The following is a 24,469-nucleotide window of genomic DNA, read 5'->3' as shown; positions in this document are numbered from 1 at the left end:
GCTCAGCTTTAGTGCCCACTGATCATCAGCGTCAAACCTCAGCTCGTGATGACCTGGAGGACTGGTGGTATCCCAGACTGACGGAGGAATAGGGCACAAAATAGAAAAATAAAGGGGAGACAGATGGAAATATAGATCCAGATAATTCAATACTGTGGCTGCTGTTATCTTCTGAAGGCAGGCATGTCATCAACACAGTGAGAGGGATTCCAATTTTATAGTTAGATTCTTTTCCAACAAATGTTCACTGGGTTTATAGAGGAACTTCACAAATGTGTTTTCTTGGCAGCTTCCCCCACAGCATCACACTATCAAATCAGCACAGATCACAAATTTAAGTTGTGGGTCTGAACGAAGTGACAATTTTATTTTCCATGACATTCCTACATTACAACAGTGGCTGTAGTTAAAAGTACATCTATGGCTGGAAATGCTGGTGCATTGCCTGTGGTCGTCAAAGGTGCTTTATAAATACAAGTCTGTTGTTTTAGCTCATGATCAATATGGGCGTTTACAGACAGCTGTGGTACCAGAGAAATGAAACTGAAACCAAACAGTCAAACAAGTCGTGATTCTGAGGAAATCGAAAGGGATTTGGCGTTTACTTGGGATCTTATGCAAATAACTGAGCACCGAAAAACTTTGAACCGGGTGAGGATACAGAACTGTGACATTTATAACGTATTTGTTGAAAGGTTTTACTTTATACGTCTGATTGTGTTGTTTGAATACTTGAAGGAGCGGTTAGAGCTGTGGTTATAAGGAGCTGTGGTGACACCAACATCACTTTGTGTGAAAGCTGGAATGATGGAATTATACAGCACTGATCACAGTAGGTTGGACGAATTCATTAAAAATAACCTGGAGCCGAATGAATTTAATACCACTGTGAAGAATGCTGTGCACAGAATCTGTGAGTTTTTAAGGAATCGATGTTTTCTCAAACAACCTGAGATCAAAGTAATCAGAGCTGTTAAAGTAAGTTATATTATTTTTAAAGCAGCACATGGAATTAATAATGTTTGCAATACTATTTACAATATCAGAAACTTTACCTTGCTTAAGTACGGAGATGTTTTCTGACGTGATTGTGAAGTTTCCTGTTTTCTGTGTTGTACTCCCTTCTCTCTAGAATATGTAAACTCGCTGTAGGACACAGTTTCAAGGATGGCAGTTGCCTCCAGTATCTCAACTAAATTAATAGGATTAGGTGGGATCATCGTCATTTCATGGGCGATCTCAAAATGATGTCGATTTGCCCTTACAACGGCACAAATTTAGGGAAGGGAAGCAGGAGTCGGGACTGTTACTTTATCCTGGGGCCAGAGGGATACCAGTCACTCTTTGGGATTTTGCCTAGAGTGCTCTTTTAATTGACATGGAGACAGGTCCCTCCTCCAGTTAAGAGCAGTGGGTGGGCTCTCGAAGCTGGAGGGGCAATCTGGGGCCTTTTAGCTTGAGAGGACCACCTGACTACAGCAGAAGATAAGTAACTAAAAGGTTGCTTCAACATGGAGGTGCTCTTTCAGTAACCAATTGAAAATTTTAGTTAAGAAGTCTAGAAATGAGCCAAGCTGCCACTGTGGGACTTTTGATGGAGGGAGGGGGCGATTTGCTCTTTGGCTGCAATTGCACCAGGCACACGGATCGGGGGGAGGAGGGGGCCTGCCTGCTTAGGGCACTGCCCCCTCTCCCAGCCATTGGATGCCTGCCTCCAGGCAGTTGAACTGCCCTAGTCACATCAGGAAAGTGGAGACTGACTGGAATCTGAGTCAGCCTTTAGTACCCAGTGTTAACAAAGATCCTAATGAGTTGACCTAATTGACTTCTGGGTTGGGCATTTTAGCCGGGCTCCCAAAGCCGCCTCTCCCAAAATGGCCAACCTGGGAATGGTGTCTGGAAACCGGCTGTCGACTATTTTGAATTCAGCTCTGTCCCTGACTTCAGCAGGGCCTGAAAATTCAGTGCAGTGAGTCTGTCACATTTACTCTCGTACAAGGGATGGAGGAGAGAGCAGTTCACAGCTAAGTGGTAGTTAGTGGCTTCACTCTTGTTTAAGCTTTTTAAAAAGAAAGCTGTCAAGAGATTTAGTTTGCAACCTATGATTTTATTCTCATACTTAAACAGAAAGTTGTTTGGCAGATTCTGACTTGGTAGCAACTCTGCCAATGGCTAAGAATAAAAATGCAAAGAATTACATTAATCCCCACAAAAAGATCACCAAATAGGGCAATACCACTCTGTTGATAACAGAGTTAAAATTGAGCACAAAGTGCTAGACAAGAAGGGAGCAATCAGCCCAGGGTTCCCAATCCTGTTCAGTGAGGACAAGAATAGGCTGTGATGCCCCACATGGTTGAATAGCCAGTTGTCACCTGTGGTCCAAGATAACATATCAAAAATGGCTAATGAGGGGAATTGCTGAAGTTGGCTTCTGGACCTCTGTCTCATTAAGAGTCAGCACCTTACCAAAAAGAGGGCAAGAGGACAAAAATCAGAAGGAAAATGGCAGCGAAAATTAAGCCTAAATCAAGAACACAGATGAAAGCATGACTTTAATAACTCTTCCACATTTCAGTAATGGTAAGTTCATCAGTCATTGAAATAATTGTAAATAATTGTCTATTTTTCCTCCTCCTCAGGGAGGGTCATCAGGCAAAGGAACAGCTTTAAGAAACGGTTCAGATGCGGATCTGGTTGTCTTCCTCAGTTGTTTCCAGAGTTTCCAGGACCAGAGGAACACCAGGCTTGAAATCCTTGAAGGAATCCAGCAAATGCTGGAAAAGTGTGAATCAAGTATTGCCTATGAGATCAGTGATATCAATATCAATTTTATACCGAACAGCAACATCCCACCAAAATCGATGAGCTTTTCAATAAAATCAAGGAAGAAAAATTCAGACAGAGTGGATTTTGATATTTTGCCAACATTCGATGCATTAAGTAAGAATTGATGTGGTTATTAAATCATTAAAGCTCAAGTTTAATTTTAGTTCTTCCATTAGCCTCTGTTGTCCATCAAGTAAAACAATGGGCGTTATCAGCTTTGTTTTATCACATGTCCTGTTCCTAGTTAAGATGATGCCATAGTTGAGCTCTATATTTGGTTATTAGAGTTGTTGCTGAGGGAGAATATGTTGCTTTTTAAGTGGGATATTAGCCTAGCTTTAGGATTGACATTATTTTAACACTGGTGTTAACATTTTGGTAAAATGATGCTGATGGAAAGTCTAGGATACGAACACTTTAATGTAAAGAAACAAAATATAACCAGTAATGTTGATGTCTGAATTTATTTCATTTCCCTTCCTTTTCTAAAACAAATGATTCAGTTCCTTAGTCACCAGAAGTGCCTGGTACTTCTGTCAGCTGATCATTTTTCATACAAAAACAGGAGTGTCAGCAGCAACACAAAAATAAAATACTGTGGATTCTGAAAATCTGAAATAAGAGCAGAAAGTGCTGAAAATATTCATTGTGCCTAGCAGCGTCTGTGGAGTGAAACAGAGGCCTGGATTTCACCATGATGGAGGGCCTTTCCTCCATGGTGAAAATGGTGGACAAGCCCGGAAATAGGAAGTCCCACCCCCGAACACCACACTTTCCATTTTCGTGAGGTGGGAATGAAGTCGGGCTGGGGTTTGTGCATAGGTGGATTATGGACGCAGCTGGTCGTATAAATCATCAGCTGCCTCCACTGAAGTGGGAGTTTGGTCAGCCGGGTGTGTGAAACCCAAAGTGTGTAGATTGGACCAGATGAGAGTAGGGCCCAGGTTTTTGCCCTGGGGTTGGGAGATTTCCTGGTTCAGCGAACCCAATCTTTAAAAGTGTCTGCCCGCCAGTCAGGTTTTTGGTCAGGGAAGGGAGGCATAGCGGAAATAGGAGTTGGGACAGGTGACCACAGAAGGAGTGCAGAGGCTGGCGGGTGTAGAGGCGGGATGGGCGCAAGGCCTGCAAAACAAAAACATCCCTCCAGCCCACACCCCTTGCCCCATCACTCTCCCACACGCTCCCTATAGCTCGTCCATGCCAACCCATGACCCTGTTCCCACATCTCATGTCATTTTATACCCCCATGCCAACTTAGTGTCAACTCAATCCAACTCCTGCCCCCAACTCACCATTCTTTGCCTCCAACCCCCTTCATGCCAACTCACCTAGTATCCATGGACAGTTTTTTGACAGCTTTGACAGCTGAATAGTTCTTTAACTGCTCTTTGAGAGCCACACAATTCTTCAATAGTTCCTTGACAGCTGTACAACTCTTTAACATTTATTTGCTAGCCAGACAGTTCTTTGGCAGCTGGACAGTGCATAATCATATTAAATTTTAATGACACCAAAGGTTGCCTTACTTTTATCAAAGATGTACACCTATACAAAGGTGTACCTTACTTCTCCAAAGGGGTACCCTGGCTATTCAAAGGATCCACCAAGTTCTTACCTGGTCTGCTCTGCGCAGTTTGGGATTCATGCAGCCAGAGATCAAAAATCCCAATTCAGTGGAGGAACTGGTGATTTAAATGGCCAGCTGCTTCCACAAATCGCGCATGTGCAAAGCCTGCTCCGACTCCAGTCTCGCCCACACCAAGATGGGAATTACCGGTTTCGTGGCCGGGACTTAGAAATTTCTGTCATTTTTGAGACATTTGCCACGACGGAGAGCCTCTCCGACCCGGGTGTGAAAATCCAGGCCAGAGTTAACATTTCAGGTCAACCTTTCATCAGAAATCTTCTTTTGGATCAGGCAAAAGTTAGAAGTGAAAGAAGTGTAAAGCCAGTCAAAGGGAGGAGGGTGGGAAAAAGAATGAGGGGGACAGTGTGTGAAAGGTAGCGGAGATTAGATGACAAATGTGTTGATAGTGAAAGGCCAAAATGGAGTGGTATTTTGGATAAGTTATATAAAAGATGTTTCTGCAGGAGGTGTGAATGGCAGTGTCAGGAACAGCTGCCATCTGTAGGCAAAAAAAAAGGAGAAAAACAGGAGAGAAAAAATAAAATCAGCAAAGAAAAAGGAAACAAATGGAGGCTGAGGTCACGATTTGAAGTTGTTAAACTCAATGTTGAATCCAGGAGAGTGTATAGTGCCTGATTAAAAGATGAAATGCTGTTCCTCAAGCACACGCTGAGCCTCCAGTGTAGGAGGTCGGCGATAGAGATCAGAGTGGGAGCATGGTACAGAATTAAAATAACAGGTTTGGGGAAGTTTGGGGTTATCTTGCAGATTGAACAGAGATGTTCTGCAAAGTAGTCACCAAATCTGCATTTGGCATCTCCAGTGTAAAGGAGGCAGGGACGACAGGAAACTAAATTGAGTAAATAACTGTTTTAGCTGGAAGGAATCTTTGAGGCTTTGGACAGTTAGAAGGGAAGAGGTAAAAGGCCAGGCATTGTATCTTCTGTGATTGCATGGAAAGGTACTGTGGGAAAGAGAGGGAGGTGCTGGCTGGGTGATTGGGGAGTGGACCAGGGTGTCGTGAAGGAATTGGTCCTTTTCAAAAAGAAGGGAAGATGTTTTTAGGTGGTGGCATCATGCTGGAGGTGGTGAGAATAGTGGAGGATGATCCATTGAAGAAAAAGGCTGGTGGGGTAGTAGGTGAGGACCAGTGGAACCCTATTGTGGTCCTGGAGGGAAAAGGAAAGGTTGAGAGGAATGTGCAAAATGGAACGGATATGACACAACGGACTTAAAATGTAAGTGTCAATGGATTGCTTGGCCTGGAGAGTGGGGGCACCATATCCTGCTTATGTGTGATGACCACAAACACTTTCTGTTGCTCATTAAGCATTTCATTTCTTACAGAGGGAACAGACAATGCCAGTGAAGCCTACCTCAAGCTAATCAATTTAGTAAACGAAAAAAGAGCTCTAGATGGGGAATTTTCTTCCTGTTTTACTGAGCTTCAGAGAAAGTTTGTGAAGCAGTGTAAACCAAAACTTAAAGACTTGATTCGCCTGCTGAAGTATTGGTACAAGCAGGTAAGTGACTGGGGAACATGGTAATTGTTAATGCTTGGAGGTTATGGGAGGATTGTAACACTAAAAGACAGCTTCCCTCTGTGTCTCAAAGAACAAAGAACAAAGAAAAGTACAGCACAGGAACAGGCCCTTCGGCCCTCCAAGCCTGCGCCGATCATATTGCCTGTCAACTGAAACATTTTGCACTTCCGGGGTCTGTATCCCACTATTCCCATCCTATTCATGTATTTGTCAAGCTGCCTCTTAAACACCGCTATCGTACCTGCTTCCACCACCTCCTCTGGCAGCAAATTCCCGACACTTACTACACTCTGCGTAAAAAACTTGCCCCGCACATCTCCTGTATTGTTTTCTCCTCTCACCTTAAAGCTATGTCCCCTAGTAATTGACTCTTCCACCCTGGGAAGAAGCTTCTGACTATCTACTCTGTCCATGCCACTCATAATTTTGAAAACTTCTATCAAGTCGCCCCTTAATCTCCGTCGCTCTAGTGAGAACAATCCGAGTTTCTCCAACCTCTCCTCATAGCTAATAACCTCCAGACTAGGCAGCATCCAGGTAAACCTCCTCTGCACCCTCTCCAACGCCTCCATATCCTTCTGGTAATGTGGCAACCAGAATTGCATGCAATATTCCAAGTGTGGCCTAACCAAGGTTCTATACAGCTGCAGCATGACTTCCCAACTTTTATACTCAATACCCCTGCCAATGAAGGCAAACATGCCATATGCCTTCCTGACTACTTTATCCACCTCCGTTGCACTTTCAGTAACCTGTGGACCTGTACACCCAGATCCCTCTGCCCATCGATGCACTTAAGTGTTCTGCCATTTACTGTATAATTCCTGCCTGTATTAGGCCTTCCAAAATGCATTAACTCGCATTTGTCCAGATGAAGCTCCATCTGCCATTTCTCCGCCCAAGTCTCCAACCGATCTATATCCCGTTGTATCCTTTGACAATCCTCTTCACTATCTGCAACTCCTTCAATCTTAGTGTCATCTGCAAACTTACTAATTAGCCCAGTTACATTTGCCTCCAAATCATTTATGTATACTACAAACAGCAAAGGTCCCAGCACTGATCCCTGCGGAACTCCGCAGCTCTCCATTCAGAAAAGCACCCTTCCACTGCTACCCTCTGTCTTCTATGCCCAAGCCAATTCTGTATCCATCTTGCCAGCTCACCTCTGATCCCGTGCGACTTTAACTTCTGTACCAGTCTGCCATGAGGGACCTTGTCAAAGGCTTTACTAAAATCCATGTACATAACATCCACTGACCTTCCATCGTCGATCATCTTTGTCACTTCCTCGAAAAACCTGATCAAGTTAGTGAGACACGACCTCCCCTTCACAAAACCATGCTGCCTCTCACTAATATGCTGATTTGCTTCCAAATGGTAGTAAATCCCGTCACGAATAATCTTCTGCAATAATTTCCCTATCACTGATGTAAGGCTCACCGGCCTGTAATTTCCTGGATTATCCCTGCTAGCCTTTGTAAACAATGGAACAACATTGGCCATGCTCCAGTTCTCTGGGACCTCACCCGTAGCCAGTGAGGATACAAAGATTTCTGTCAATGCCCCAGCAATCTCCTCCCTTGCCTCCCTCAGTACTCTGGGGTAGATCCCATCCGGCCCTGGGGACTTATCCACCTTAATATTCTTCAAGACGCCTAACACTTCCTCTTTTTCGACCTCAACATGATCCAGGCTATCTACATACTCTTCCCTAGACAAATCGACCGATAAGTCCTTCTCTTTTGCGAATATTGATGAGAAGTACTCATTTAGTTTCTCTCCCATTTCCTGTGGCTCCACACACAGATTCCCACCTCTGTCCCTGAGTGGGCCTACCCTTTCCCTGGCTACCCTCTTGCTTTTTACATATGTATAAAAGACCTTGGGATTTTCCTTAATCCTGGTTGCCAGTGATTTTTCATGACCCCTTTTAGTCCTCCTGACTCCTTGCTTAAGTTTCTTCCTACTTTCTTTATATTCTCCACGGGCTTCATTTGTTCCCAGCCTTCTAGCCCTTACAAATGTTTCCCTTTTCTTTTTGACTAATCTCACAATATCCTTCGTTATCCAAGGTTCCCGAAACTTGCCATATTTATCCTTCATCCTAGCATCTCAACATCCACCCACTCCATTGGCAAATACTACAGATGAGTCTAGTGAACCCCATATTAAAAACCAGCAAAGAGTTGTCTGGGATGTTTGCATGGAGGGGGATTGAGAGAACCTTTGGAGAAATGTCCATTTGTGCTGTTTCTCCAGCACCTACACCAGTCTCTGCTGAATTTACTACAGGAGGTTGGCAGAACCCAGAGAAAGTCAGGCTCAGTATTTGGAATAACTCAAGATTCTTGCTTCCCCTCTGCTGGAATTTGACTTTGGTTGAAGCTGTTGGAATGAATTTGGACGAAGGGGAGAGCTCCTGTCTGCCTTCTGGTTTAGGCTGAATAAATATTAAAACCACTTCTTGATTCTCAAAAGAATTAAAGAGCAAATCCCCTGAACCCATACTCTGTGAAGGGGCTGTATTCAAATGAAGTACAGATCAGAGATGGAGCCTCAACCCTTCAATTTGCACTCACTTCCAATACAGCTTTACATTTAGAGTGAGGATCAGGGATTTTACCCGTAAATCTTTTATAGTCCCTGAATATTGTGCCTTAAAGTGACCGTCTCAAGTTATATAGACCTGCAAATGGCAAGTTTGACCAGCTCCCTATACAAAGTCAAAGGCTGTATTCAATTCTCCAGTGCCTGGGGCTCCAGAATGCAGGACAAAAGACAACCAAACGCAAGTTAATTAATCGTTGAAGGAACAATTGAAAAATGATGAGGTTCTCATGGTGCTAATTTTCCAAGTGGGAAACCAAGGCAAAAAATGACCAATTTCAACCAAAGGCGCCTGAAATATGACCGGTGCAATAAGGGTCTTGGTCAATTTCCAGGTGTCCGGGCAACTGTCCATAACAGGCATTATTCTCCTTGAATATGTTAATGCGGGATCTAATGCCTGTTTAACAAGGTTTACTGCAACTGGTCAGCGCTGAGTGGTCTCTTCAGATTTTTGCTTCCACGTGCAGCTTCTACATTAATACATTTTTATACTTCATGTAGGGGCAGGGTCTCCTCCCAGTGGTGCTCCCAACTTCACTGCTGCTACCAGCCCACCATCACTCACCTCCCCACCCTCTCCCTATCTGATGGGCATTCCTGGAGAGGCAGCTGGCTGATCTTGGTCCTCATGGAACCTGTGAACTGTTGTTTCATACCCGATTGGAGTCCGCATCTTCCCAGCAATTTTCTGATAATGTCCCAAGGTCTAATTTCAGTTGAGTCCCTGGCTTCTGGTGCACACTCCCAGCACACTGCCTGCTTCAGGCAAGAAAATGGACCAAAACAAATTTCTACCCCAGTCACTTTCAGGTAGATATTCAATGAAAGCCCTGCCTGCACTCTCAGGTGAGCCTAAAAGATCCTATTGCACTCTCCGGGGAAGAGTAGGGTGTTCTGCTGGATATCTGCATAAAATTTAACCTCAACCAACATAATGAAAACAGGCAATCTCGCCATTTATCTCATTGTTGTTTGTTGGATCTTGCTGTGTGCAAATTGGTTACTGCATTGCAACTTCAAAATACCTCATTATGGGAAGTGCTTTGGGAAATTTTGAGATTGTGAGAGGTGTTACGTACCTAATGCCAAGTACTTGCTTTCTTTTGAACCCTGACTCTCCAACACACTAGTCTGTAGGATCATGTCCACAATTTGCCCATGGACAGTTTGTGTGCTCAGCCTTATCTTTGTGGAGTGATACTGAACGGAGATTAGGTATTTCATCCAATAGAAGGGGAAAAATTTGGAATGAGGCTACTTTGGGCAGATCTTGTGGACTTCTTAGTGCATGCTGGGGTGGTAGCACTAGACTAGGACTAGCTTCAACCAGTCCTATCAAGAAAGTTGCTTGGTCTTTGAAGAATAATGGTAGTAACATGTATGAAAGCAAAAATATAGGATGGAAGGAGGAGTGAGTACTCTTAATATCTTGTATATTTACATTTATCAACCATTTGCTCTAGCATGTCAAGCCACGGAAATCTGCTCTGAGAGATGGTGAACGTCTTCCTGCTAAGTATACAGTGGAGCTGCTGGCTATCTATGCCTGGGAGCAAGGCAATGAGCAGGAGAGATTCAGCACAGCTGAAGGGTTCCGGACAGTCCTTGAACTGATCTGCAGATATCAGGATCTGTGCATCTACTGGACTCAGAACTACAACGTCAACAATAGAGTCATTGCAGACTTTCTGATAAAGAAACTCTGTGGCAAAAGGTAATCTTTAACTACATTAAAAACTAAACCAATTAGAGCTGTTTCACTTCTTTGAACAGCTCCCAATTAAGGGGGCTGATTCAGGGTGTTTCTAGGGTCTGGTTCAGTTGGTCTTTAATATCCATCCCTAACTTTGGCGTCATGGGGTGTCGACTAAGTGACATGTTGGCTGCATCATTTGAACTTGATGAATGTGCAGCTGAATGTTTAGAGTGAGAGTCAATCCAATACATTGTTCTTTGTGAAAATGTGCCCAAGAGGCAACAGTTTTCATAACGCTACATTTTCATGTGAGATTGTACTGAACTACCATTAAAAAGTCTGCTCTTGCTCCTTCCCCAACTTATGTTTAAGGTCAAAAATATTAACTCTCATTTACAAACCTCATCATCATTTCATCTATTTACCCTATCCTGCCGCAGCAACATCCTCCAGCCTTTGTTCCAACTCATGTCCTCGACCTGCTGTGTATTGCCATCTCTCTTATTTGGCACCATTAGCAAAGCTATAAGTCATCTTAGTGCCACATTACAGAACTCTTCATAAACTTCTTCGCCTCACTTTGTCTTTTCCCATTTTCAATAATGGACTGAAATCCTTCGGTCAGATCCTCAGATTCTATTACGGGTCAGGATCTGTTTCTTCCCGCTGTATCTTAAGATATTTACAATATTTAAGTCTAAAAGAAGCTGACCACTGCCCACGATTGGGGCCGGACCGTGATTTCATGCTGGTGGGCCAATTCAGGCCTGCCCAGCGTGAAACGTGCGCTGCAGCAAGGCTTGTGTTGGGGGGGAAGGAGGGCAAGAGTGCAAGTTCACGCCAGCCCGCAAGTGCATGTAGCAAATGCGCCCTGAGGCACAGAGCTGCCTCAGCGGAAAGAGATTATGAAAATTTAAAAATAAAGCATTTTAAGATGTTAAAAAACATGTCCCCTCATGTGATTCTGTCACATCAGTAAGGAAATGTTAGAAATTAGTATGAACATTTTTTTAAATGACGGATTGAAATCTCATCCCATCTGTGGATGAGGTTTTGCAAAAAATGCAAAGGCTGCTTTGACCGCAAAGGCTGAGCTGAGAGATGGTGATCGTCTTCCTGCTAAGCACAGAGTGGAGCTGCTGGCTATCAATACCTGGGGGCAAGGCAATGGGCAGGAGAGGTTCAGTGCAGCTGAAGGGCTCCAGACAATCCTTGAACTGATCTGCAGATATCAACATCTGTGTATCTACTGGACCAAGTAGGTGACCACCTGAACGCCAACCGTAAGGAAGGACAGGCAGCAAAAAATTTAAATCAATTAGGTTGTTAATGGCCTTAATAGGCCTGTTAGTTGTCGGTGGGCGCGCTGCCAATTCCTGCGCATGCCCACCACCCAAATATCACACGTCATGCACGCTCGCCCAATGAGCGAGGAATCCTGCCCTAACTTTCCGTGGAGAGTTTAACTTGTAAATAAACACAAATATAGCAATTCCTTGAAATACACAAATTGGTTCACAGTGAAACTACTGACAGAACAGCACCAATCATCCAGCAATTTATGCTGATTCCAAACTCATGGGGTTTCTCTTTCCCACTGTGAAGTGCTGGGTGATTTCCACAATAATAACAATGGGCACCATTAAACTTGTCATTATTTTGCCAGCAAACCCTGGCCTATGGTTAATAATTGTTTTTGGAATGGCTTTATTTTTCAGGCCAATAATTCTTGACCCAGCTGACCCAACTGGAAATGTGGCTGTGTCTACTGGATGGCATGTCATGGTGGATGAGGCTATGAAATGTCTGAGAATGCCATGTGTCTCTCCAGTTTTAGCATGGGACGTCCAGGTAAAACAGTTTTAATAAATCATAAAGTTTTGAAACAAAACTGTGTAAAATGTAGAAATTTGTAGATTGTGTTGTTCAATCTAGGAGTTCCATCTGTCTAGAATACATAAGACCATAGGACTTATGAGCAGGACTTGAAATTAGCTCTCAGACACACGGAATCATGTTCTCATTGGGGAGAATTTTCAACAAAGTCACCAGGTGTCATTTTACGTGTTGGCAAGCGGGGCCCACCCCATCACGCCACCCCGAAGATTCAGGCCGTTAATTACCTCAATCCTCCTTTGAAAACTTCATTCTTTAAAGCAAGCTGGAAATGATAGACCAGTTGCCGGGATTTAAAGATATATATAGAGAGTCATATTTATCAGAAGCTCCCCAGGTTCAATTCTCAGTCCATACAGAGTTAGAGGATGTCAACAAGGTGAAGGTGGGAGTGCTACAATTCACCTCAATACCCCTGCACTCAAGTTGCAGAAAGAATCAGCTGGGATTCCCGCTGACCACATATTGTATGTGGACAGAAATTTTTTCTCGGTGGGTGGGCGCGTGCCTGACCCGCTCAAACATGAAATGACACATGTGGCCTTTGGCCGAACATGCTGGAGTCAACGCGCAGTTGCGCAATAGTTCGGCCAACGGGTGTGTGCTGGAGCCAAAATTCCGCCACCGGCAGTTAAGACCATTAAATAATTAATTAACATAAATTTTTCACTGTTTGCTCAACCTAATGGCTGGCGGGAAGGCGAAAAGGCCTAGCAGCCTTTGCATTTTTTTTGGAAACCTTATCCACAGGTGGACGAGTTTACCAAGGGCAATTAAAAATAGAATAAAATCTTTAATTTTTAATTAACAACATGTCCCTGCTCATGTGACAGAATCACACGAGGGGACATGTTTCAATACATTTTTATAATTATTTTCTTTCATATCACTTAAGGCTGCCTCAGGGATATTATGCAGCATTTACTCCTGCGCATTTGTGAAGTTCACACCCTTCCTGCTCCGCCCCTCGCACAGGCAGCGCTCAGCACTGACACTCGCATGTCACGCTGGGCGGGCCTTAATTGGCCGCCAGCATGAAACCTCGGTGCAGTGCCGATCGTGAGCGGCTTCCCAAACAGCCCCACCGAGCCCGCACGCCAAGGGCAAATTTCTGCCCCATGTGTGTGGGTATCAGATAAATATAAGATCCAACTTGGTTGATAGTTGAGTGAAACTCACTGTCTAAACTCACACAACAACAATGGCCACTTGTGTGAGATAAGGAGTGTAGTTATCACCTCAGTAAGAATCAATCAGGAGAGAAAGGAAGAAAATTAAGGAGATAAAAGCAAAAAACTGCGGATACTGGAAATCCATAACAAAAACAAAAATACCTGGAAAAACTCAGCAGGTCTGGCAGCATCTGCGGAGAGGAGCACAGTCCGAATGACCCTTCAACAGAACTAAGTAAAAATTAAGGAGTTATAATTATCAGAGCACTTAGAAACCAGGACACAACTCATTGCTACATTCTTATTTTTTTTTGTCTTAGCCAATAAAAGAGTTTGAAATCACTGTGTTTACACTGGATGGGAGCTCATTAAGCCTGAATGCCAATATTAACAACACAATCTCAATGATCAAGAAAGAAATCCAGCAAAAATGGGACATTCCAATTTACCAGCAACGCCTGAGCTTTAATGAAGCCATTCTGGGCGACAACAAATCCTTGTTGCATTCCGGAATATTCTTTGATGCAACTCTCCACCTGGTCATCACAACGTCAATGCAGATATTCGTCAGGACTGTAAATGGGCGTGACCTGACACTTGATGTATCCCCAACTGACAAGGTTTTGAGCCTGAGAAATAAGATTGAATCTTTGGAGCGCCTTTCATCGAGCCAATACTACCTGACCTATGGATCGATACCGTTAGAAGACGGCAACACACTGGAATCCTACGGCATTGAGCAACATTCCACCATCAACATCAACTTGCGTCTCCGTGGGGGCAAGGAGACTTGAAAATTAATCATGAAACTAATGACTATAAAGTGAATTTCACTATTACATAAGATCAACTGAATTGAGTTAGAATTAGATTTAACCATACATACATATTGCATATTAATTCTTCCTGCGTCAGAGAATATGTACAAATTAAATAAAATTTGTATGTAAATGAGATAAAACTTAAGGAAGATTTAGAGTGAATGTGATCCTCTGAATTCTGAAACATGTTTAAATTAGTCATTGAAAAGATGGCAATTAACTGGAAGACAATCATTTACATTTATTTTACATTACGTATTGGCAGCACTTAATAAATAAAACTTCTTTAATTTATTATTGATTATTTGACTGATTCTGTTCACACAAATCATGGATTCATTTGCTTTAATTAGCTGTTCTGAATATTTTAAGTTTGCTTACATACTAAGGTACAGTGAGTAGATTTGTGAAGTAAATTGGATGTATTACAATAACCTTAGTATCACAGAGTTGTACAGCTCAGAAGGAGGCCATTAGGCCCATCATGTCTGTGTCGGTTCTTTCAAAGAGCTATCTAATTATTCATATTCCCTTCAAAGTTTCTCCTTTTCAAGTATATATCCTGTTTTCTTTTGAAGATTACTGTTGAATCTGTTTCCACAATATTGCAGTAGAGTAACTATCTTATGCTGCACAATAAAGATCTTTGATAATAGTGAGCTGATCAATCAGGGCCATAACTCATTGGGTGGAATCCTCTGGTCCTGTTGGCAGTGGGCATCATGGTGGGCATGAGCAGACAATATGGCGAGAAGGCCAAAAATTGGTTTTACATCATCATGAAACCAGTTTGTAACCGTCCGCTCCACCCCCAATGGCGGGGCCGCGTTTCCCGCTGCCACACATCGGGAACCTCATTTCAATACTTTAGTATCTCATTATAAGCCCTGTTTACTGGAGTCATTCCCCCCGCACTGGATCATCCAGGCACCATCACACTGTCATGTTTCACAACTCTACAGAAGTAATGTGCACCGGGCGAGCTGCACTGTGCTCGGGACTTTGAGGTTTTTTGCCTACCTTGCCTCGGGCAACACTTGTGGTCATCAGTGCCAGGCTTTGCAGGCTGCACCAAATCACTTTTAGGGGTGCTCACAGGCAGGTTTATAGCTACCAGATCCGCTTTAAGGTGAGGGTGGCTTTTCAATGGCTGCAGGGCTAGGGCTTGCTTGGGGGAGGGGGAGAACTCCGACAAGGAAAGAGGCTGCTGGGTGAAGGCTGTTTAGAGCAATGAGATGGTTGCCTTACCCTGGTGGCACGGAACAAATCATTCATCCTCTTTCTGCACTGGATGGCCAACCTCATCTGAGCAGCGTTGGCACTGACCACCACTGCCAATGCCTCCCAAGCCAGTGTGGTGAGATTGGTGGACCTCCTGTGGCCAGAGCGGGAGAGTGGAGGACATCACTGTGGGTAGACAAAATGCATTCCATTCACTGAACTCTTCATGGGTTTCAGAGCCATGTCTTCACTGCAACAGTCCTGCACTGCAAGCATTGAGGATTGTGTGTGCAGCTGCAGTTTAGATATGGCACCAAGAGTTAGGAAATGGTGAGGTAATGGTGTGGCAGGCGATTCAGAGGCCACACACCAGCGAGACGGCGTGTTTCCTGTGGCTGCTTATTTTAAAGCGGCGGGAAGTGGAAGATATGACATGAAAACCTGCCATTGCAGCCAGCAGGTAAAATGTCAGTTTTCACACCCACCACCGCACTTAGTGCAAATCTGGGATGATTCTGCCTATTCATTAATCAGATTTGCCTGTGGGTATCCAGGTAATATTTTGTGAATAACTAACCTTTAACTTCATGCCAATAAAGGCTCTCCTGACTTTCTCTTCCTTACCTTGTTGGATTTAACGTAAATGGTTTCACCTACCAGCCCATCATTCTCTTACCTTTAATTTTCAAACAAAAAGCAAAACACTGCAGACGCTGGAAATTTGAAATCATGTAGAAAATGCTGGAAACACTCAACGGGTCAGACAGCATCTGTGGACGCAAGTGTCCAGTTTGATTTCTGACCTTCTAGTGAAAGTTGAAAATTGAAAGCTATGGAACAAATCATTAGTCCTCTTTCTGCACTGGATGGCCAACCTCAACTGTGCAGCATTGGCACTGACCACCAATGCTATTGCCTCCCAAGCCGGAGTGGTGAGATTGTTGTACCTCCGGTGGCCAGAGCGGGAAAGTGGGGGACATCACGGTGGGTCTACAAAATGCATTCCATTCACTGAATTCTTCATGGGTTTCAGAGCCATGTCTTCACTGGAGCAGTCCTGGGCTGCAAGCATTGAGGATTGTGTGTGTGGTTGCAGTTTAGACATGGCACCCAGAGTGAGGAAATGGTGAGGTAAGGGCGGGGCGGATGATTCAGAGGCTACCCACCAGCGAGACGGCATGTTTCCTGTGGCTGCTTATTTAAAAAGGCAGGAAGTGGACGATACGGCAAGGAAACCCACCATTGCGGCCAGCAGGTAAAATGTTGTTTCTCACACCCACCACCGCACTTAGTACAAATCTGGGATGATTCTATTCATTAATAAGATTTGCCTGTGGGTTTCCAGATAATATTTTGTGAATAACTAACCTTTAACTTCATGTCTATAAAGGCTCTCCTGACTTTCTCTTCCTTACCTTGTTGGATTTAACGTAAATGGTTTCACCTACCAGCCCATCATTCTCTTACCTTTAATTTTCAAACAAAAAGCAAAACACTGCAGATGCTGGAAATGTGAAAACGTGTAGGAAATGCTGGAAACACTCAACGGGTCAGACAGCATCTGTGGACGCAAGTGTCCACTTTGGTTTCTGACCTTCTAGTGAAAGTTGAAAATTGAAAGCTATGGCCAAGAGCAGCCTTTAACAAGGACAGGACATAGAGAGGGGGAAGAAAAGAAATACAATGATAAAAAAACAGGAAATAGTTAAATGGCAGAACTGATAAAAGGATGAGACTACAGGAGCTGTAACGAGACATATGAAAGACAGATGTGGATAACGATCTTTTATTATTCATTCACAGGACGTGGGCTTCGCTGGCTAGGCCAGCATTTTTACTGGCCATCCCTAATTGCCCTAGAGTAGATTATGATGAAAGGTCATTGTGTTGAAACGTTAACTCTGTTTTTCTCTCTCCACAGACCTACTGAGTATTGCCAGCATTTTCTGTTTTTATTTCAGATTTCCAGCATCTGCAGTAGTTGCTCTTGTGGAGAGGTGTGGAAAGTTTGTGAACAGTTTTCAAAAATGTGAGGAAGAGGCAGGTAAAAAGGGAAGCACAAAAAATTCACAAAGTACAGATGCAAGCAATTGGATTACACACATCGTACTGATCTAGTGTCAGCTGTTTCTGAACTTTTCGGCAATCGATACAAGGGCAACGTGAAGGAGATCCTTTTTACACAGCAAGATGGTGATGCACTGGACTCACTGGGTACCAGGATGGTGAAAGCAGGGGCAATCAGTGATTGTAAAAGGGAATTGGATCAGCAGTTGAGGGAAATAAACTTGCAGGCTACAGGGATAAAATGGGACTGACTGGGTTACTCTACAAAGAACCAGCATATACTTAATGGGCTGAATAGCCTCCTCTGCATCTTAATGATCTCAAATCTATATTTAATATTGCTTCCCAGTTACAAGGGTAGAATTTGTATCTGGCTGTGATTTGGTTGGTATGTATATATTGCTTGTATTAATTCTTTTGTCACTAACTTCATTGTCTATGTTTTCTTGTATGGATTAAACTTTTTCATTGAAATTTTAATTAAATCTGCAATTCTGCCTTCACAAAGTTTGCATTTTCACACTAAAACCATGTTTTGGGTTGGCTCTCACTCATAACACTGAGCTGCACATCCACCAAATTCAAATAATACAATCACAGTGTCACTTTCTAGAATCCCCATGATGCAAAAGTTAGGATTTTGAAGCTCAATTGACCTGATCCCCAAAGACTCCTTGGATTGGCCCTTTGGCAAGCTGATCAAAACAATGGGCTATCAAATAGGATGTCAAAGTAGTACCTCCTACAGTGTTCACTCCCTCAATACTAGACCCTAGTCTAGAATAGTGCTTCCCAAACTATCTTCCAATTTGAGTCTATTTGAACACGTGAAATTTAACACGATCCCAGATACAACAAACACAAAACAGCAATGAAGCTGCGTAGTAACATTCAGTACCTAATTCGTAAAGTTTGCATTTTATATAGATCATATAATACATCTTATAAAAATGAAAATCTGTGCTTGTAAAGTACTTTGTAAAAATGTTATTGTTTTATGTACTCACCTTACTTTGTTACTGCAGCTGTACTGCTCCAGCTCCGGGGCCTTGGCTAGGAAGCAGCAGAAGTACAGGTTAAGGGTCTTGAGGTGGCTGATGTTGGAGTCCAGGTGGTTACACAGCACCAGGGTGATGGAGTTGCACTCAGCCAGGCCACCAGGCTCATGGTTGGCAATGAATTTGGGACTCAGTGAATCGGCCATGGGCAGTAGTCACTGGCTTATCGGGGAGACTGAGTGATGAACAGGACAAGGGCAGTGCTGGATGCTGCCTGCATCTCAGTGCAGTTGCTAGGCACAGTCTCAGAGGAAGGGGGAGATCGATTTGGGCTTCACACTGGTGATGTTTTGAGCAAAGCACATCACCCTCAGCTTCAGCGTTTTATCTTTTATAGTTTTGAAAATGTGCACTCACTTTGAATTCTTGGTCAGTACATGGCAAATTGGACACCTACTTTGTGAATGGCAATGCATTCACTCATGTTACAGAATGTTTCATCATCTGACTGTTGTGTCCAGCATTGGGCCACTGCCTTCAAGAGATGATGAGAGAACTTGAAGAAAAGAAGGATGAAGAAGCAAACATAGGCTCCACAGAGACTGTCAACGGTCTACAATTTATGATGAAAAGCAATGACCCCAAAATTCTGCAGGGGTTTTTCCAGTCTCCCATGGGAGATCTGTAGACTCCTCGGTGAAATGGTATAAACAGCCACTTTCAGCCTTTTTGCTGTGGGTGCCACTGGTGTTTTGATGGAGTTAGAACATCAGGTGATGAAAACTACCACGCCCGCACTCCCCCATCCCATCCCCCCCACCCCCAATGCCATCAAATTTAATTACATAAGATCTAGGAACAGAAGTAGGCCATGCAGCCTATCAAGACAGCCCCACCATTCAATAAGTTAATGGCTGATCTAATTGCGCTTTTAAGTCCACTTTCCTACCTGCCTTCCATAACCCTTGACTCCCTTGTCAATCAAAAAATTGTCTTGATGTGATTATCAGGTTAGGATTTGTGTTAACATTGGAGTTTAGCTGGAACAATGGGGTTTCCTTTCAGCCAGGTAGTCATCTATCTGGGATGACCCAGGGCAAATCCTGTCACTTTGTATTGTGAGACATTGATTTAAACTGATTAACAATCAATCTCGTAAAATGGCTAGTATCTGGAGGTTCGGTGATAATCTCACTTCAATATACAAATACATCCCTCACAACCCCACTCACTAGTTTGTGAACTGTTGGTCTAAAATATGTTCTGAAGTTGGATTTTTGCACAGCTTTCTGACACGATGCATCTATGGCACATCTACTACTGAAATACAGCCTGAATAAATTATATTAGCCTGAGCAATTCTATTATCATTCATTTTTCAATTCCTTTCTGGGATGTGGGCCTCGCAGGCTAGACCATCGCTTATTGCCCATCCCTAACTGCCCTTGAGAAGTGGTGGTGAGCTGCTTTCTTGACTCACTGCAGCCCATGTGGTATAGGTACACCCACAGTGCTGTTAGAGAGGGTGGAAATGGTGGAGTGTGGGATATGCTGGGCCATACAATTCTGCTGCTGCTGGTGGCCCACAGAGCCTCCTGTCCAGTCTTGACCTGTTCGAAATCTATCCCATTTAGCATAGCAGTAGAGCCACACAACACAATGGGGTGCATCCTGTTTGTGATGATGGGACTTTGTCTCTGCATGGACGGTGCTGTGGTCACTCCTACAGTTACCGTCATGGACATATGCATTGACAGCATGTTGGTGAGGATGAGGTCAAGTACATTTTCCCCCTCTTCTTGGCTCCCACACCAACTGCACGCTACCCAGTCTAGCAGCTATGTTCTTTAGGACTGAGCCAGCTTGGTCTGTGCTGCTGCTTCCAAGCATTGAAACCCCCCACCAGGATTTCCCTCTGTGCTTCCTCCAAATGGTGTTCAACATTCAGCAGAAGTTTTCCTTGCCCCTGTCATGCCATGAGACTTCATGGGGGTGCTGCACTCAATGTTTACGACTCAACCGTATACAACAGTGCCAGCACGCCTGATGGATCTTTCCTGTCCGTGGGATTCAAGGTTCCCTGGAGCATTAGCCTGGGTCATTGGATTACTAGTATAGTGAAAATGGCACTATGCCACTGCCTCCCCTGTACAATGCTTCATTCTTTCAAGCCTGTTGCAGTACCATCAATTTTAATAACTTCACTTTGTTGACACAAGATTCCTTTTTTATTTATTTACCAGTTTCCATATTACACACGTTCTTATCTCTAGACTGAACTTCTTTAATGTCCTTCCTGGTGAGTTCCTAAACTTCATCCTCCATCCGCATAAAGTGCAGATAATTGTTTTCTGCCAGAAATTATAGTCATTCTTTTATCTGCCGAATGCATAATCTATAACTCTGTGACTATCATGCACTCATTCTGATTCAACCCCTATGATGAAAGGCACTGAATTTATTTTATACTTCCTGTGACACCTCAACTGTAAGGAAACAAGGAAGGGATTACAGTGATGTGGCTGATATAGCTCGATGGTATCTTTACATTGGTAACAGTGATGTAAATTATATAATTCTAGTTTTTGTACAGGTTGAGGAGAAGTTACAAAAACTGGATTTGGCCACACAATGTCCTGTGTCCCGAGCAGTGATACATAGATAAGTGCTTGATGGCCGGCACAGATACGATGGGCCGAAGCACCTGTTTCTGTGCTGTACAACCATATGGCGCTATGACTCTAATACGGAATTTCCTGGGCAGGTGCCTGAGTTAAGTGTTTGGAGTTGGTTTATGTGAGATATGGGGAGAGTGAGAGAAGGTGAAGGTGAGGTAGATCAGCCCTGATTTGAATGGCAGAGCTGATTCAAAGGGCTAAACCTCTACTCCTTCTGATGTTCTTGTTTGATTTGACAGTGCACCAATATTGAAAAAAACTCATCAAATGAAAGATTGCTTCTATTCTGAACTGATAGTGAGGGTGATTACAGATTGAATTAAAAATCTAGAGCTAACCCAAAGGGGGCAGAGGAATCAGTTCTCCTCTATAAAATTAAATTAGACATTTTGGCTGAGATAATCATCTTAGTCTGATGTAGCATGCAACTGAGCTGGAGAGGCTCTCCACCAAAAGCGCACCCTAAAAATAGCTGCTGTATTTTCCTTCCCATGACCTTGCCCTGACCTAGTTCCACATTCTGGAAACAAATTAACTCTTGCAATTAAATGAAACAAGGGATTGGGGTCCCCATGTTTTCCTTTCTTTGCACCAGTTTTCCATACCTGAAAATCAGCACCAGTTTACCAGTGACAGTTCTTAACCGATCAGAGATTGGGAAGGTGAAGTGGAGAAAGGTGCTGGAGGCCAATCAGGATGAAGATGCCAAGAAGTAAGGTGGGTCCTAAAACCTCATGACCATCAAACAGGCGCGAGCACTGATCCTTGCAGCACCCGGCTAGTTCCATCCTGCCAACCAGAAAATGACCTGTTTGTTGCTACTCTGTGTTTTCTGACCATTAACCGATTCTCAGTTCATGTAATATATTACCCTCAATCCCATGAGCCCCAATCTTTTGAAATAAACTCTTGGGTGGCACCTTATCAAATGCCTTTGGAAAATCCAATTAAAATAAATCCACGGATTCACCCTCATCTACCCTGCTACTCAGAACCTCAACAAACTTTAACAAATGTATAGAACACAATTCCCCTTTCATAGATCGATGTTGACTTTGACCAATCAAATTATAATTTTCTAAGTGCCCCGTTTTGATTTTCCTGATAATAAATTGCCGCACGTTCCTTACTGCTGACGTCAGACCTCTACTCCTCCATGTTTCTATCTCCTTTCGTTTCTTGAATAGTGGGGTTATGTTTGATCCTTTCAATATGTGAGGACTGTTTGAGTATCTATGGAATCCTACAAGACCCAGTGCCCCCACTATCTCTGTAGCCAGCTCTTTAAAGCCCTAGGAAGTTGACCATGGGTCCAGGGAATCTGTTGCTTTTTATTACCATGAATTTCTCCAGTACATTGTTCAGAATATTATTAGAGTAATCCTGGGGACTATAATCTTCATATAGATTGGATAAAATAAATCTGCTGTACTAATGTGGGGGATCAGGTTATAGAATGCAGTCAAAAATATCTTAAAGATCAGTGTCAGCAACCAGTCACAAGAAGGGGTTCTTAATTCTGGCACTAGATAGGGAACAACATCTTGGGACTCCTGGGTGTGGCTCCAGAGAACAGTATCCATCCCTCTGATTATACTGTCCTCTGCCATTACCACATTCCTTCCTCACAGCCAACACTCAATGTAAATGGCCTCATGTATCATGGTGCTGTGGTCTGTTTTCTCAACACCAGATTTTTTTGTCATTCAGACAGACAGCAGGAAGCCCATGCCTGTTAGATAAGGACAATGGCTGAGGTCCCCTGCACTGCATGATTGTGCTGTGCTGTATATGTTCCTATTTTCTTATCCGCCTTGTGTCTCCCTACTGACCTGACCCGCAGTAACACCCTCCTGTCCCTGACCACTAATTAGACACTATGTAGCACTACCTAACCTAAGGAGTGTGACTGCCTCTTGGATAAAGTGTCCAGCTAACAGTCTTCCTCCCTAATGCCCCACAATGCCTGCATCTCGGACTCCAGCACAACAAATCCAAAGTTGAACTTCCTTGAGATTCAGACATTTACTGTGGATGTGGTTGTCAGCAATTGCAATACTGTCCACAAACTCCCACATGCTGCTGTTGTGGTAAAGCACCTGCACTGCCATCACTATCTAACCCTGTTGTATTTATTTAATTAATTAACATTTATGCATTTAATCAACTGAGCTTATTTTTTTAGCCTTTAATGACATAGTTTTAAGTGATTGGTATATTGATATTTATCTGTAAATTACCCATTTCCTCCCCATGCTGTGACGTCACTTTGTGAAAGCAACAAATCCCTGAGTTAACCAGCTCTTCTGGCCATTTATGAAGCAGTCATTGGCACCACTTCAAAAAAAACACAACTGCTCTGATCTGAGAGCCTCTTGTTGAATCTTTTGGATGCATTGAGATTCTGGAATGTCTCTGTCACCAGGGTGTCCCTGACATTATGCCACACCTCCAGCATTGCATTGCAAAGTGGGTGTGGTTTCTCATGATTCACCGTTAGCACTGCATGGGAAAACAGTGTCTCCACAAGCTGCATGAGATGTATGCTCACAAAACACTGATCTGTTAAAGCCTGTACCCTGATATCTTTGCCACTGGTTCCTTCACCAAGGAAGAGGTTTCTGTCCCCTCCGGGGGAGAGACAACATCATTCCTCATCATTTCCTCCCAGCTCTGTCTGCTCCCTGGTGCTCCGAGATTCACCGACTGATAACGTTCCACCTCAGTAATTCCCTTGTCTCAAGTAAGTGTATTGGGACAGGTGTTTGAACAAGCAAGATGTCTCTTGGAAATTTCTAGTATTCAAAACATGCGGTTGAAATAAAGAGAATTAGAAAAGCATATTTTTCATAATTACTAAATGTAACCAGCATGAACTTAATTTTTATATAAATTGCTGCCTTAATTAGCCAAAGCTGTGATGCTGTGAAAACCATTTAGATTGTCCAGTCTGAGCATGTGCAGACTGAATGTTTTGGTACAATTTGTTCAATGGCTCGCCAGCTGCCTCTGTTCCTGATCCCATTAGGGCCTAAAAATCCTGCCCGGATTCTCTAACATATCATGTGAAAGGCCACAGAAGATCAACTGGTTCAATATAATTAATATAATTAAACTGTGGAAAATATGTGCTAATGATCTGTGCTGGTGTGATTCTTCAATATTGTCCATAGGTATCTCATTTATATCTGATTCTCCCATCAACACTTGTTAGGGTAAATCATCATAGCCTGGGTTTAAATATGGATTTACGATGTAATGCAGAGAAAGCCACAAACAATTCAGACAGATAGAAACACACATTTCA

The 24,469-nt window shown here is 43.3% G+C and overlaps 1 protein-coding gene across 1 annotated transcript in view; it reads left to right on the top strand.

Annotated features, from left to right (window-relative positions):
- The first annotated feature begins 600 nt into the window (after positions 1-600).
- Positions 601-24,469, top strand: part of LOC121286011 — a 101,394-nt gene continuing 77,525 nt past the window's right edge. The window contains exons 1-9 of the mRNA XM_041203033.1: positions 601-978; positions 2,643-2,943; positions 5,804-5,979; positions 10,077-10,327; positions 12,028-12,160; positions 13,698-14,167; positions 17,381-17,463; positions 19,006-19,168; positions 21,758-21,874. Coding sequence (XP_041058967.1) covers positions 805-978; positions 2,643-2,943; positions 5,804-5,979; positions 10,077-10,327; positions 12,028-12,160; positions 13,698-14,167; positions 17,381-17,463; positions 19,006-19,168; positions 21,758-21,874 — 1,868 coding nt within the window. The 5' untranslated portion in view covers positions 601-804. The remainder of the gene's footprint in view (positions 979-2,642; positions 2,944-5,803; positions 5,980-10,076; positions 10,328-12,027; positions 12,161-13,697; positions 14,168-17,380; positions 17,464-19,005; positions 19,169-21,757; positions 21,875-24,469) is intronic.

Source organism: Carcharodon carcharias, chromosome 13, assembly GCF_017639515.1.
Source record: "Carcharodon carcharias isolate sCarCar2 chromosome 13, sCarCar2.pri, whole genome shotgun sequence".
In the NCBI taxonomy this organism is placed as follows: Eukaryota; Metazoa; Chordata; class Chondrichthyes; order Lamniformes; family Lamnidae; genus Carcharodon; species Carcharodon carcharias.
This window is presented reverse-complemented; position numbering and strand designations above follow the sequence as displayed.